The sequence below is a fragment of the Antechinus flavipes genome, chromosome 4 (genome assembly GCF_016432865.1).
Source record: "Antechinus flavipes isolate AdamAnt ecotype Samford, QLD, Australia chromosome 4, AdamAnt_v2, whole genome shotgun sequence".
In the NCBI taxonomy this organism is placed as follows: domain Eukaryota; kingdom Metazoa; phylum Chordata; class Mammalia; order Dasyuromorphia; family Dasyuridae; genus Antechinus; species Antechinus flavipes.
The window spans coordinates 319630582-319647437 of NC_067401.1; the positions used below are offsets into that span (position 1 = coordinate 319630582).

Consider the following 16856-nt stretch of genomic DNA (forward strand, 5'->3'; position numbering starts at 1 on the left):
CTCTTATTACCACTTTGGCTGCATCTCACAAATTTTGGTATGATATGTCATCGTCATTATCTTGATTGAAATTACTGTGTCTATAATTTGCTGTTTCACTCAATCATTCTTTAAGATGAGATTATTTAGTTTCCAATTACTTTTTGGTCTATTTACCTCTAATTACTTTTTGGTCTATTTACCTCTAACTTTTTGTTGAATGTAGTTTTTATTGCATCGTGATCTGAAAAGAAAGCATTTACTATTTCTGCCTTCCTACATTTAATTTTGAGGTCTTTATCGTCAATTTTTTTATAGGTTCCATGAATTGCTGAAAAGAAAGTATATTCCTTCCTGTCACTATTCAGTTTTCTCCAAAGATCTATCATACCTAATTTTTCTAATATACTAGTTACCTTTTTAATTTCTTATTTGTTTTACAGTTTGATTTATCTAATTCTGACAGTGCAAGGTCGAGATCTCCCACTATTATAGTTTTGCTGTCTATTTTTTCTTGCAACTTTCTTACCTTCTCCTTTAGGAAGTTAGATGCTATACCATTTGGTACATATATGTTTAGTATTGATATTGCTTCATTGTCTATGCTACCCTTTAGCAAGATAAAGTTTCCTTCCTTATCTCTTTTAATTAGATCAATTTTTGCTTTTGCTTGATCTGAAATAAGGATGGCTACCCCTGCTTTTTTTACTTCACCTGAAGCATAACAGATTTTGCTCCAGCCATTTACCTTTATTCTGTATGTATCTCGCTGCTTTAAATGTGTTTCCTGTAAACAACATATTGTAGGGTTCTGACTTTTGATCCAGTCTGCTATCCACCTCCATTTTATGGGAAAATTCATCCCATTCACATTTACAGTTAAAATTACTAATTCTATATTTCCTGCCATTATCCCCAGATTATGCTTTCCTTTTTCTTATCCCCCTCCTAACTCTCTTTCCCAGTATTAAACTTATGGGCCCCACTTACGTCATGCAGCTCTCCCTCTTTAAGAGCCCTCCCTTTCCCATTGAATCCCTTCCCCTTTCTTGTACTCTTCCCTTATTATTCTTCTCCTTTTCCCTTTTCCTCTCCCACTTTTTAATGAGGCGAGAGAAGATTCTCTGTAAAACAAATATGCCAATTATTTTCTCTTTCAGCCAATTCAGATGAGAGTAAGATTCACAAAATGTTCCTCCCCCTCTCTAAATTACCTCAGATATGATAGGTTTCCTTTCCCTCTTCGTGGGATGTAGTTTCCCTTTTTTTTATCTCCCCTTTTCCCTTTTTCTGACACTATCCCCTTTCCACTTCTACTTCCCTTTTTTTAATGTTATATCAGTAAAATCAAATTATACATGTAGTCTTTATGTATATGCACAACAGAAATACAGTTCTCAAGAGTTCCTTTTAACTTTTTCTGCTTCTCTTGAGTCTTATGGCTGGAGATCAAGTTTTTTGTTTAGATCTGGGTTTTTCCTTAGAAACAAATGGAATTCCTCTGTTTCATTAAATGTCCATCTTCTTCCATGGAAGAAAATGTTCAACTTAGCTGGGTAGTTTATTCATGGCCGTATTCCAAGTTCTTTAGCCTTTCGGAATATCAGATTCCAGGTCCTTTGATCCTTTAATGTGGAAGCAGCCAGATCTTGAGTGATCCTTATTGTGGCACCTCAGTATTTGAATTGTTTTTTTTCTGGCTGCTTGTAATATTTTTTCCTTAGTCTGATAGTTCTGAAATTTGGCCACAATATTTCTTGGAGTTTTTATTTTAGGATCTTTTTCAGAAGGTGGTCAATGAATTCTTTCAATGTCTATTTTGCCTTCTGATTCTATTATATTTGGGCAGTTCTCTTTGATGATATCCTGTAAAATAGTATCTAGGCTCTTTTTTTCATCATAATTTTCGGGAAGTCCAATAATCCTCAAATTATCTCTCCTAGATCTATTTTCCAGGTCTGTTGTTTTTGCAAGTAGATATTTAACGTTTTTCCCTAATTTTTCATTTTTTTTTGCTTTTGCTTAACTGATTCTTGATGTCTCAACGAATCATTCATTTCTATTTGTTCAGTTCTGACTTTTAATGAGTTATTTTCTTCATTAGCTTTTTTTGCTTCTTTTTGTATATGTCCAATTGAGTTTTTAAATGAGTTGTTGTGCTCTATGGAATTTTTTTCCATTTCACTAAATTTTTTTTTTTTTTTTTAGCAAGTTATTTTCTTTTTCTAATTCACAAATCCTACTTTCTTGGGAGTTCTTTATCTTTTCCAAATCACAAATCCTACTTTCCTGGGAATTCTTTTCCTTTTCCAATTCACATTTCAGGAAGTTTCCTGTAAATAACATATTATAGGGTTCTGACTTTTGATCCAGTCTGCAATCCACCTCCACTTTATGGGAAAGTTCATCCCATTCACATTTACAGTTAAAATTACTAATTCTGTATTTCCTGCCATTATCCTCAGATTATGCTTTCCTTTTTCTTATCCCCCCCCCTTACCCTCTTTCCCAGTATTAAACTTATGGGCCCCACTTATGTCACGCAGCTCTCCCGCTTTAAGAGCCCTCCCTTTCATGCATAACTTCTCTTTCCTTTCCCAACTTTCTTCTAGCTCTCTTTTTAGATTTTTAATAGTCTCTTCTAGGAGAGATTTGTGTGATGGGGGCCAGGTTAGGACTCCCTTTGGGGTATTGTCTGGAGACTGTTTGCTATTAATCTCCTCAGGGTTGAAAACCTGCTCTCTTTCCGTATAGAAGCTATCGATGTTCTTTTGATTTTTTTACTCATTTTTTTAAAGCCTGTAGGGTCTGCCTTCAGGGCAAGTAGGTTACCAACTTCCTCTGCAGAGCAGGGATAGATATATGAACAATAGCTGTCCTGCAAAAGGCTGCAAAGAGCAGCGAGGTATGGGAGTGTTCTGGGAAAAAGTTCCCCACCAGAAGTGATTCAGGCCTGGGAGGGCTGAGCTGCAGAAATGCCCAGTGAAGAACTCTGCTATGTGGATTAGCGACTACCCTGGGGCTACAGACTGAGCAGTGAAAGTGCTACTACCCCAAGCCAATAACCCCACACCTACTGGAAGTGTCTCTGCCCAGGGAAGCACAGTTGCACTGCAAGTTCTACTGCCCCAGGCCAGCCCCACACTGTGCAGATTAGAGGCTGCCCCAGGCTGAGCCTCCCTGCAGTGCAGATTTGTGACTGAATGCAGATGCACACATGTGTTGTGGTCTATTTTGAGTCACTTCCAGTTTTGTGTGGGTATAGCCAGGTCTCGTTAGGTTCTAGCATTTTTTAGAGTATCCTCTACCTTTGGCTTTAATTTCTCTGCTGGTCTACTGCTTTTCAACCAAGGCGGAGCAGTCAGCCTATGGCAGAGTTGTCTCTGTAAATTTTCTAGCCACAGAGGTGACCCTTGCTGGGTCTGCTCAATATGCTAGCCAGTAGTTCTATCCCTGCCTGTGCTGGTCTGTTCCCGCTGCTCAGGACAAACCTTTTCCAGCAATCTTCCAGATTATCTTTGGCTGGTAAATTGTTGTACTTCTAATCTTCGTGAATTTTACCAGTCAAGCACTATTTTTGAGACTGAATTTAATAATTGGTCGTGAGGGTATGCGAGGAGCTTGGAAAGTCAAGTGTGCCTTCTCTGTCATCTTGGCTCTGTCCCCCTCCCCCCCAAAACTCTTTAGAGATCAAATTATATAATATGTAATATATAATGTTCCTGAATATAATGCAAACACTGCGAGGGATTTGGGAAAATACTAAACCACTATTGGTGGAGTTAAAATTTGTCCAGTCATTCTGAAAAGATAGTTGAACTGATCATCCATGTCATTAAACCTTGCATACCTTCTGACCTAGCAATGACTACAGGGCATATTTTCTAAAGAGATCAAAGAAAATGGAAAAGAATCCATATCTACAAAAATATTTAGTACACTTCTTGGAAGAGCAACAATACTGGAAAGCAAACTATTGGGCAATTATTGAACAAATTATAGTATATTAATGTATTGAAATATTATTAAACCATAAAAAAATGATAAAATAGTTTCAAGAGAAATTAAGAAGACCTGTATGAATCAATACAAAGTGAAGTACGTAGAACCAGGAGAACAATATATAAAGTTACTATGATTAAAACAAATAATGAGACATCCATTTCTGGACATATTTAATGAGACAATCTGTTTCCCTTAACTATGCACATATGTCATAAGGATTGTGTTTTTCATTTTTCTTTTTGGTACAATGGGATGGGGATAAGTGGGGAGAAAAGAAAATTCTATTAAATGAATATAAGAAAATTAAACTTTTAAAAGGGAAAGGTGTAGAATGCTATGAAAGCATAGTATTGTCATAATTATCATTATTATTCATTTCATTTTTCTCATATCTTTCAGTGTATTCATCAAAATGGTCCTCAGACAAGTTGATTAATTATCAATTAGTTAACTAGCATGTTTCCCAAATTTTTAAAGTTTTTCATAATACTGTATAAACCAATCAAATAAATGCTTTTTATAGTTGAATAAAAGTTATTTTGATATAGCCTCAATCAAAAAAAATTTCAGGACAACTCAATGCAAACAGAAAGGACAACAGGGATGATAAATACTTCAGTTAACTCCCAGAAGATTTTAATTTCTTCTATTGGCTCCTCATGTTATGAAAGCTTTTTACTCCACTGGGCTTAGAGTGTAAGTATTTGACATGGCAATATCTATTAAAAACATTTTCCTTAAATTTTCATGGCTCAATATTATATCTGGGCAATTTTAGGCAACATTTGTCTGTGATAATGGTCCAGATTTATTGAAGCTTAAATTGTTGAATTCTCAGGGATATTTTGAGGTTTATATGTTTACTATGACAATTTATATTTTTGTTAGTTCATCAAAGAAAGAGAGCTTCTGATGTGTGATTCTAAGTTACTGAGTTCAGGTATTTACCAGATACTATATATCTGCAGCTTATGGTGATGGATTATATTATTTATACTGCCTTCCTTATTTAACTTGTATGGTCAGTAAATCCAGTATCATTAAGGATAACCTATCTTACAGTGGCAATGATCTTATCCTGAATTACTACCCAAATCCCCTCAATGTCTATGAACAAAAAAAAAAAAAAAGATTTAGCAACTTGTTTAATTATGATTACAAGTATGAATGTATGAATTATGATTATGTTTCTTTATAATAACAGTGACTAATATAAACTTACTATGTATAAAGAAAAATAACCTCCCAAGTTTAAAAGAAATCTTACCTTAAAACCAGCCTGTTTCAGGAAGTGTCCAAGTTTGCCAGTAATCTCTTGAAATCTTTCTTGCTGCCAATTAACCTGATGGAGTAAGCCATGAGAAAATACATTATATAGGTTATAAACTACTTTATTAAAATATAATTGGGACTATTAAGGACAAAGGTCAGAGAATCTGGCCTTACTTGTGAAAAGTTAAAAAAATCATTTCCTTCATATTGTCATGGAAGTTCTTAAAACCATGCTAAGCATTCATAAAAAGATATCAAATGCCACTGAAGGAAGGAGGTATGGGGAGTCTTAAATATTTTTATATACTTGAGTTAAATGATGGCTTTTTCAATTGAGATAATGACCAATGATTATCTCAGAAAGAATAGTCAACTCCAGTTCCTTCAGAACTAATAACAAGGATTTAAAAAAACTCATGAATAAAAGTTATCAATTACCTGATCCATTTTATTAACTGCAACTGCCAGCTGGGTTACTCCAAGAGAACGAACCAAGAGTCCATGTTCTCGTGTCTGTCCTCCAGTTTCAAACCCAGCTTCAAATTCCCCCCTACTGGCATCTACCACTAAAACAGCAACATCAGCCTGAAGAAGAGGAAGGAAAGACTTAAAAAAAACAAATGAACACATCAATAAACTCAAAAACATAAATTACTTGGGAAAACTTTATATTGAAAAGAACTGTTGGTGTTAACTAAAAAGCAGTTAGGCAGAAATTAGTATTAAATATCATGTACCATATGAAATAATAAAACATGGACTTGCAACCTGAATATAAATGCTAACACAAAAAAAAATGGTATGGAATGAAATCAATCAGTTATTCACAGTGAAAGTGCTGGAGATACAAAGAAAAGCAAAAACTGGGGCTTTTTAAGGAGCTTCAATTGAGGGACACAACACATAACTAGAAAATTAATAAACAACATGTAAAATCAGGGAGACAAGAAACAAACAACTATGTACAAACAAGATGTGTACCAAGATAAATTGAAGATATAATCAACAAGATGAAGGCAATAGTATTAAGGAAAATAAGGAAACTCTTTATAGGAAGTTGAATTTTCGTTGGGATTTGAAGTCAAAAAAGCAAGGAGGGGAAAAACTCCAGGTTTAGGAGATAGACAATGGAAAAAAGCCAGGCTCCAAGTAGTCTGCAGAGAGTATGCAAGGAACAACAAAGAATCTTACTATATTACAGAACGTACTGAGATGGGGATAAGAAGAGTATGATTAGAAAGATAGGAACTTATCAAGAGTTTTGAATGACAAAAGAATTTTTTAAAATTTATTCCCAGGGGAGACAGGAGTCCCCTGAGTTTATTGAATGGGGAGGAGAGAAAGGACATGGTCACACCTAAACTTTAGGAAGATCAATTTGACAACAGAGTGGAAGATGGATTGTAATGGGAAAGAGACCTAAAACATGGAAACCAACCAGAAGACTACTGCAGTAATCCAGGTGATATGTGTGATATCAGGAAAAAAAAGGTATGCATAAGATAGAAGGATGAATCAACAGAACTAAGTAACACTTTGTCTATGGGGAAATGGGAAGCAGGTGACAGTAAGGAGTTGAGGAGAACACTTAAAGTTTTTAGCCTGGGTGACCAGGATAATCGTGGTACCAACAACAGTAAGAGGTCAGTTAGAACAATTAATCTTTCACAGCGATTTCGAAGGCAAAAATTCTTAATCAAGTAACAGACAGATAAAATTACAAAAGATAAAAAGTGAAAAGCTTAGGCATAAATAAAATCAATGCAGTTACGATAAAAGAAAGGATTAAGAAAAAATATCTGCATTAAATAAGGGTCTGGAATGAATGAAAGAAAAAGCATTCATTAAGTGTATTTTATATGTCAAGAACTGTTCCAAGATAGCTTGTATCAATGAAATGGATAAGAAGGCCTCTGAAGTTCCTGCTAACCATAAAATTTTGTCTATTATGAAGAAAATGAAAATATTTACTCTGGAGAAAACTTTTGGAAGTCATACTATCAAAAAAACTCAGAGGGTTTATTATGTGGTAGAGAATCCTGATGTAATTTTCTTGGTCCCAAAGAACAGATCTAGAAGCAACAACTGTAACCTGCAAAGAGACAGATTATATAACATAACAGAGATGACCCTAGAACTAAGAAGATCCAGGTTCAAGTCCTTATTCAGACACATACTGGTTGTGTGATCCTAAGCAAATCACTTAATCTCAAGAATTTCTTAGGACACCGAGAAGTTATAGGCAAAAAAGCAGCGTGCACTGGTAGAAGAATTCTTCCAATCTGGGAATTCCCTGTACTAAGTGAACCAAATGTTCAGTCATTATCCCTTACTGATTATTACAAATTATCATACTATATTGAGTAACATGTCAGGCAATTAAAGCTGTTAAAAAGTAGAGTGAGCTGCTTAATGTTCCAAGCAGAGACTAAATGACAACTTGTTAGACATAATAATAGGGGAGCTTCTGGCTGAAGTACAGGTTAGAACAGATAAATCTTTTTACATTTTATTTTTGAGATACTACAATTCTTTTTCTTTTTTTTTTTGATACTATAGTACTCAACTTTTTCTTGAACTATCTTTTCTCTCTTAAAATTACTCTTTGTATCATAGCTAAACATTTCTCTTTACCTCTGAACCATGGTTCCGTCTGAATCCAGAGTTTCTTAGTCTCTGCTGGAAAAGTGAAAATGCCTATTCTTAAGGTAGTATGATATAGTGGAAAGAGGTACCAAAATTCAGAATCTTAGTTCTAGTCTTGGCTTTGAATAGCCATAAACTAGCCATATAGCTTTGGGCAAATCATAATCTCTATGATCATCATCAATTTCTCAAATTGTCTGTCAAAGGTTAAACTTTGCCTAAATATTCGAACTCAATCATCTACATGTATGTTCAATATGTTTTTCAATATATCCAATATGACTTCACTAAAAATGTAACTATCCAGGTACATGAAACATGAAATTATTTACATCTTTATTATCCAAGTCCTTGAAATATTTTTCCATATTAAATGGAAACAGTATAATGCTTTTCTGTTTCCTGTCAGAAATATTTTATTGTTTTGAGCTCATTCTTACAATTTCTTTCTTTTTGATTCTCCTTTAATAAGTCTGCAAATTGTATATTCTTCTAATCTTTTTTCCAATGTTTTTATTTCATTTATAATTCCAATTCTAGTTTCATTTCTTCAAATGATTTTTCTTGTATATTTTCATTGTTTTAAATTCTATTTCATTTTCAGATCCAAATTCTTCCCTTCTTACCTCCACCAAAATTCCACTGAGAAAGCAAGAAAAACAAAACCCATTCCAAAACCACATAACAATGCGAAACAAATTCCCCTATCAGCCATATTTTAAAAAAACAAAAAAACCAAAACAAAACAAAAACTTCAATTTGCATTCTGAGTTCATCATGTCTGTCTGAAAATGGTAATAGGTTAAATCTGAATCCTTTGGAAATGTAGCTGGTCAGTGTGTTGATCAGAGTTTCTAAGTCTTTCAAAGTTGTCTCCACAATATTGTTATTGTTATATAAATTTTCCTCATGGACCTGCTCATTTCATTGCAAGAATTTATAGTAGTTTCCCCAGGTTTCACAGGTATGATACCATCCCTTTAAAAATAATGATTCCATCACCTTCATATATTATAAATTATTCAGCCTTTCTCCAAGCGATGAACAAACTCCTAAGTTTCCTATTCTTTACTAACATGACAAGAGCTGCTATATTTAAATGCAAGCATCACTGATTTTAATACTGTGAGCTAATATTTGGAAATGCAATGTTTTTAAGGAGAAAAGGTGTCAACATTGGAAAGTTATATTCAGACTTGAAATCCACCATCAAAACATAAAAAAGAATGTTATTTTCTTTTTTTTTTCTCTTTTTAAAAACAAGAAGTAGAAAAAATTTTGCTAGGAACATATGAAAATAAGTTAATGGAAAGGGCTATTATAATCTAATCTCTTCTTAAAATACATTTTAAAGTTAAATTACATTTAATTTTAAATTCATGCTATCAAAAAAAATAAAGTTAACGTCTTTTTTTTTTTTGTTACCTGGGCAGCTCCAGTAATCATATTTGGAATGAAGTCTTTATGTCCTGGAGCATCCATTAATGTAATAACTTTGGTCTTCGTTTCAAACTTTGTCATACCCACATCCATTGTAACACCCCTAAAAAAACAGAAACAAACAAAAAAAAACCCATTTCATATATTTGAATTCTCTATTAAAAATAAAAGTGACATACCTTCAGTTTTCAAAATTCCATTACAATAAGCTCCAAAGGTTTGTCCGAATTATCTTTCTATAATTGACTTTTGTTCACAAAAATTCTTGCATGGAAAACTGGCTGGAAATGGAAAGTTAGAAGAAGCTAGAATTTGATCTGTGTGTTTTTAAAACAACTTTGTGTACTCTAGTGTTGAATCAAGATGGCAAGTATGTTAGGAGACCAATTCAGTGCTATTGCAGATAGCTATGGGAAGGCAAGAAAGTCTACAGTAAAGTGGATTAGAAATCGAGAAGATTCCTGGATCATTCCTAATATAATAAATTGAAGAGAATAGGCTATCTACGAGAACACCTAAAAAAATTGGCTTGGGTAAATCCAAGGACCTACAATGGACCCAAAGAAAAGAACGATCATATTCTATGTTATAATTACAAATGACCCAATCTGCCTATTTTTCAAACTAGAAATAAACTGGAGTGTAGCCAAATCCCCACTGAGTTGATAGGATAAAATCTTCTGATCTATTACTAAATTAAAATTTCACAATCAAGATAAGGACAAAAGGAAAACTGTCCTCTCATGTGACTCTACTTTTTAATTCCTTTTACCAAAAAAAAAGAAAAAAAACTTACATTTTCAGAGGTCACTTTTGTGACATAGAGAAATATGATTTAAATTGTATAGAACACAAATTTAGCGAAAATGTCACTATTTGCTATAAGGAATATAATCCTATTTTTAAAGAATTGGTGAGGGCCATTTAGTGGTGAGCTAAAAATATTAAGATGAAATGAATATTATTAAAAATTACACAAGCTAAGGAATAACATAGTAGCATTGAAATTTTACTCATTTGGACAAAATATTACTAAAGGAAAATTATATTGAAAAAATCACCAGATAGTAATTAAGAAATAATGTGTTTTCTTCCTAGTATTCTCACTGAAAGACATATTTGTGATCTAGGAAAAGCTGTTTTTGACTTGAGTTACTGATCTTGATTTCAATAGGTGAAGCATAAAGATGAAAAAATAGCATGATACACAATGAACTAACATGATAGAAAATATTAAGGTCTCAAATGAAAGTGTCTAAGAGACTAAGCTAAAGCTGTACAGTATAAGGTATATTAGAAATTGTTTTAAAATAAATATTCTAGGTATATGATTTTTTTTTAATTTTTCTTTTTGCTTATGTAATTCATTTGAATTGGATTTATAGTTCTTTGGATTTTGAATAAATGATTGCTTTGCAGAAATGATCCCAATTTTTTTAAAAGCTTCAAATAAAATTAAGTGCTTTATTAATATTTCCCTTTAAATTCAAAATACATATATCACAATTTTTTTTTATAGAGATAGGAGAGGCCATTTGAAATTTCTCCTATTGACTGACCTATTTTTTGTTTGCTTACTTTTTGCTGTAAAACTACCCACATAGTAGTGAACTGATCCAAACATTCTAGAGAAAAATTTGAAACTATGCCCCAAAGGTCTATCAAATTGTGCATACCCTTTGATCCGGCAACGTCTCTATTGGGCCTCTAACCCAAAGAGTTCTTAAAAATGAAAAGGACCCACATATGCAAAAATGTTTGTAGCAGCCCTTTTGGGAGTGGCAACGACATGAAAACTGAGTGGAAGCCCCTCGTTGGAGAAAAGCTGAATAAATAATGGAATAAGAATGTTATAAAATATTATTATTCTATAAGAAACAATCAGTAGTATGATTTTAGAGAGGCCTGAAGAGACTTACATGAACTGATGCAAAATGAAGTGAGTGGAACCAAGAAAACATTGTAAGAACGAGCTTATTTGATGAACAACTCTGATGGACTTGACTCTTTTCAACAATGGGGTGATTCAAGCCAATTCCAATAAACTCATGATGGAGAGAACCATCTGTATCCAGAGAGAGGACTGTAGGGACTGAATGTGGATCATAACACAGTATTTTCAACAACACTGGTTGTTGTTTGCTAGTTTTTTTTTTCTTATTTTTCTTTTTGATCTTATTTTTCTTGTGCAGTATGATAAATGTGGAAATATGTATAGAAGAATTGCACATATTTAACATATATTAGATTGCTTGCTGTCTGGGAAAGGAAGTGAAGGGAAAGAAGAGAGAAAAATTTAGAACACAAGGTTTTGCAAGGGTGAATGATGAATCTTTTCATTTATTTTGAAAATAAAAAGCCATTATTTAAAATAAAAAAAAAAAAACTATCACCACATTAAATAAATACTGAAGTTAAAAGAAAAAGTATGTAGAATTCCAAAATTTCCTAATATTGAAAACTGTTATCTAAGAATATTCTAAATAAAATTTTTCCATGGCATGTTTCATGAAAAATATCATAACCTATATACCCTTTTTAAGAAAGATTACATATAAATTCAATTCTCTTATTTAAAAACATGGAAACATAAAATTACCTTTCTCTTTCTTCTCCTGTTTCATCCAAGACCCAAGCATAAGCAAATGAGGCTTTACCAGCCTTTTTAGATTCTTGTTCGTATTTGTGCATAGTTCTTTTATTTACATTGCCCAGAAGGTAAAGGAGATGACCCATCAGAGTACTTTTTCCGGCATCCACATGACCTAGGAAAAATTGTTCCAGGTTAATATTTGCAGTTTTCTTTAGGTAATAATTACATTAAGAAGTATTGTAAAATTAGTACTAACAAAAGGTGACAGAAAAACACTAACTGCTGATACACAGATGTACTTTCTCGTATTAATTTAATCTTTATGAGAATGGTCTACAAATGTACCAACAGCATATTAATGAAAACATAAACAATATTTGCAGTCAGTCTTATCAGTGAACAAGCATTTGTTAAGTGCTTACTATATCCCAGGCACTGTCCACTATGTCCTCAGGTACCATACTGATGATCTCTCAGGAATCAGTTTAGCCAAAGAACACATGTTATGTTATGGAATATTTGTTAACAGATCAGACTGTCTTTTTTAATTGGGTAAATACCAGTTGCAACATATATTACTTCTACAATTCATCCTTGGATAGAATGACTTCCACATATTGATTTCATCGGTACTTTTGCCCATAGGAAGATGAGAGGATCAAAAAATCTTATCTGACCACCAACAGCTGAAAAGGAATTCCCTATAAGATTAGACAAAAAGTGGTATTTTTGACTCTGTTTGATGGTTTTCAATGAGAAAGAATCCAAAATCTCTCCAAGAAGTCCATTCTACTTTCAGAAAGATCTAACTGTTCAGAAGATTTTCCTTTTCTAGAACTTCTACATGGGACTCCTATTTTGGTTCTTTATGCCAAGCAGATAGTCTTTGTATGAATGATCAAAAAGTCTTCATCTCCATTGCATGCTGTCCATTTTATTAGTCAGAAAGTACTTGTTAAACATTACCATGTTCTAGGCAATTGTGCTATGATGAAAGCAACCAATCTTTCTGCAAGAAGCTTACATTCAACAAGGAGATAAAAAAGACATATAAATATAAATGGAGTATTATATATATATATATATTTTTTTTTTTAAAAAGTAGTTTGAAAGGGCAAACACTAGAAATTGAGCATATGAGAAAAGTATTCATGTAGAAAATGATTCTCCGAGGCAGCAGGATGAGCACAGTACAAAGACATAAAGAGAAAGGAGATAAAGTATCATGCTTTAGAAACAAAGAAAAGAACAAGTTTAACTAGAATGTCATGTTCAGGATAGGGAGTAAAGTACAAGACTAGAAATATTGAGAGGGACAAGTCTGTAAAAAGCTTTAAAAAGCTAAACAATAGTTTATATTTAACATTACAAATAATAAGAAGTCACTGGAGTTTACTGAGTAGAAAAGTGATGTAGTTAAGATCTGCAAGTAACAAAAGTCACTTTGGCAACACTGTGGCAGATGGATTCATGTGGGAAGACAAATGGCAGGAAGACTAATTAGGAGGACATTGTGATATTTTAAGTGAGGGGCAAAAAAGGCCTTAATATAAGGGGGTTTGTTGCATCAAAGGAAGGAATAGAGGGAAGAAGTCACATGAAAAATATATTGGGGAGGTAGAAATGTCAAGATTTAGAAACTGAGTTGTGGGATAAGAAAGAATACAAATCAAGGATAATGCTAAGGTCACAAACTCGGGAGGACTAGGGAAATGTAGTGCTTTTGACAGAAACAAGAAGTTTGCAGGGATTGATAATGAATTTTAATTGGATAAAGTGAATTTGAGATACATCTCTCTGATATCATGGACATCTGAAATATCCAATAGGAAACTGGTTATATAGATAAGAATGAAAACATGAAATACAAAAAAAAAATAAGCAAAATTTTCCAAATACAGTCTGAACTGGGCAAAGCACAAGGAATCATCTTCATCCTGAATGCCCTGGTTTATAATGCAATCTAAAGTATATCTACACAAGTGGTAGTAAGGATATGAATAAAATCATTTAAAAACCATAGCTGTAGGCTATTCAACCTAATACCTAAGAATGCTCTAAAAATTCGGGAGCCCCTTTTAGGCATGCACCCCAGTCAGTCAGCCAAAAAACATCTATTAAGAGCTTTATTATGTTCCAGGTACCATATGTTAGAAACTAGTAAGAAGGTCAATGATAAAAGGAAAGATTTTGCCCACATCCAAAATATTTATAGCAACATTTTTTGAAATAAAAGCAAAGAACCAGAAAGGAACAGGTGTACATGGGATTGTAAACAGCCAAAGCAGTTAAATGCCAGAGGAATAATAACTCTGCCAAACTCTCTAAAGTTATATGGGCATCAAATACAAGAATGTTGATGGACTGGATTTCTCCCTGCTTAGCTAAGTTTGGAGAGACCATGTCAGGTTAAGCAGATGGTACCATGTTATGATTAAGAGTTGGATGTAACTATTGGTAATAAGAGCACTCACTGGCAGCAGACGGCAGCTCATCTTTTTTTCTAGGGAAAGATCATGATTCTGGGGTCAGGTATATACAAGATTGTAACCTATATGGTTAAATTAGTGGACTGGTCATCTATCTTTCCTTGGAATTCCATAATGCAACAATCTGACAAGTCCTTTGTAAGACAGGGGGATACCAATCCTTTAACCTCATGAGAAAAAGGCCAATATGAACAATATTTATCTATATCGACCCTCTGTTTCCTAACCACATGATTACAATCCCTCCTCCTCTCTGCCAGCAGCTGGTATTCCCTAAGGCAGAAGGAAAAAAAAAAAAAGCTCCTGGAGGGGATCTTACAATATGAATATGCATAAGCAGCAAATCAGATGACTAAGCTTTACAGGACCTTCTATCTCTCCAGCCTAGATGTGCAATGCCAATAAGTGCCAGTTTAGTTAATAATTCATCTATTCCCTAAATGACACAAATGCTCTTTTACCAAAATGACCATAGTCGGAAGATTGCTTAGTTCTCTAAGATATGGACCAATATTTGTTCCAAAAGGATTCTCTCTTTACTATAAAGTGAGACATTACTCCAGATTTTTAAGGTTGAGAAAAGCAACACTTTTGCTGGCAGAATAATTATAGGCAGTGTCTTGACTGAGAGCTGTCACTTCAGCCTAATTCAGCATTTTGGTTTTACTTTGGTTTCATAAAATTAAAAGACCTAAGTTCTCAGTGTCATATCAATTATATTTTATATTGTTTAAACAGATACTATAATGAATTTGAGGTATAATTCTTCTCATCTTTAGGCTGTTTTTCATCTCTTTCTGTGATTATCACTACCCTATAACAAACCTGATGCTGGTAAACAGGAAGTATCACTGTAAACATCAGTGAGAGGCACATGTGGAAATATCATATCCCCTAAATCCAAAGAGTTATATTTGTTAGGGTCTCACTTCTTTACTACTATAGCATGTAATCTAAACTTCAAAACTAGGCAGGGCTTTGAATTAAGTAGATAATTAAACTGATCAACAACTATTGGACCTATTCTTTCTCCATAGACAACCTCCACTTCCACCTATCAATGCAAATATAAGCAAAGTTTCAAAATGGAGAGCTATGCAAGCAATTTTTTCCTCTCTATTATAATTTTTTAAATTTGATATATTCTTCCTCTTTTCTTAACTAAGCTAATTTGGTGAGAAAAATAATCATTTTGTTTTGCTCTTCAAACTATTCTGAAATAGCAGCTTTAGTTAAATCTTTCTCCATCAATATTGCAGTCTTCATTATTCCATGGGAGCAAAAAAGAAATCAGAATCATCTGTCTGGCAAAAGTGTGCTTTTGATAAAAAACCCTGTAATTTACCACAATGCATGGGGAATTCCTTGTCCTTACCATGCTTCTGAGTCTTTTCTTCAGATATTTAACATATTTTTACTATAGAATTTCTCTGTGGACCAATTCTGTAGATCAGGTAGATGCAGAGTCAGATATTGGAGATGAGCCAAGGAATAAACTGTTTTATTTACTTGTTAGATCAAATCAGATGTTAAGAAGCAGAGGAAAAGATACACAAGGAAATAATTTGTTTAAAAAGTCACTCCTGGTTATCAGATTCCTATGAGTAAATCTTAGCAGTTTTCACCAACAGGAAGATGATTAGTTCTTGGGATCAAAAGCCCTTCTTAGCTGAAGTGACCCAAGGGGAAGCATGACACACAGGAATGAACCTAAAGAGATCAAGGACTACAGAATAAATGAATGTTCCCCCAACATAGTAAGGAAATTGACTATTATAAAGCCTGTGTTGTTAACCAAGAGTGAGCACCTCAGAGATATCAAGTGGAGGTCAGGGGACAAAATAATGCAAAAAAGACAAAACCAAAAGAAAAGTTATAAATAAAGCCTTTAGAGAAGAACAATCAAAGTGATGGAAAAAGAAGAAGTAATGTTGCCTAGCTCCCCAGACAACTATTCTAAGAAGATAAAGAAAAATCTCAGACCAGCAGTGATCAGAAATCAAAAGAGAAATCATGTAAGTTATCTTTCCAGAACGACAGCAAAAATATGATCCAAGGGCAAGTAACCAGCATTAAAGGAACCCTACAATGAGGTAAGGCCTTAAGATGAAATCCCATGGGAGCAGAAGTCTTTGATACTGCAGCCTAATTCAAAAGAGGGGATTTGGAAACCAATTCCAAAAGTGAAAAGAGCTACTATTTTGAAGCATGCATATATCTGCACAGATTATTCTGGATCCTTCTGACTATCAGGGAAATGAATACACAGGTTTTCACAAATGATTTCCTACATCTTATTTTCACAATGACAAAGTTAAATTAAGAAGTGTAGAGATTATAAAATCCTGCTTTATTTATTCATTCACTATGACAAATTATTTGGCTTAATTATAAAGCAAAATGCAATCCTTTACGCTCTCCTCTAAAAATGT

The 16856-nt window shown here is 33.6% G+C and overlaps 1 protein-coding gene across 2 annotated transcripts in view; it reads right to left on the reverse strand.

The window, feature by feature from the left end:
* The window catches only part of HBS1L (HBS1 like translational GTPase), a 138779-nt gene that overhangs the window by 33705 nt on the left and 88218 nt on the right, over window positions 1-16856 (reverse strand). For both annotated transcript variants that reach the window (XM_051997801.1, XM_051997802.1), the window contains exons 7-10: window positions 11942-12107; window positions 9328-9445; window positions 5695-5841; window positions 5252-5326 (exon numbers count right to left, since the gene is read on the reverse strand). In XM_051997801.1, the coding sequence (XP_051853761.1) occupies window positions 5252-5326; window positions 5695-5841; window positions 9328-9445; window positions 11942-12107 (506 nt within the window). The remainder of the gene's footprint in view (window positions 1-5251; window positions 5327-5694; window positions 5842-9327; window positions 9446-11941; window positions 12108-16856) is intronic.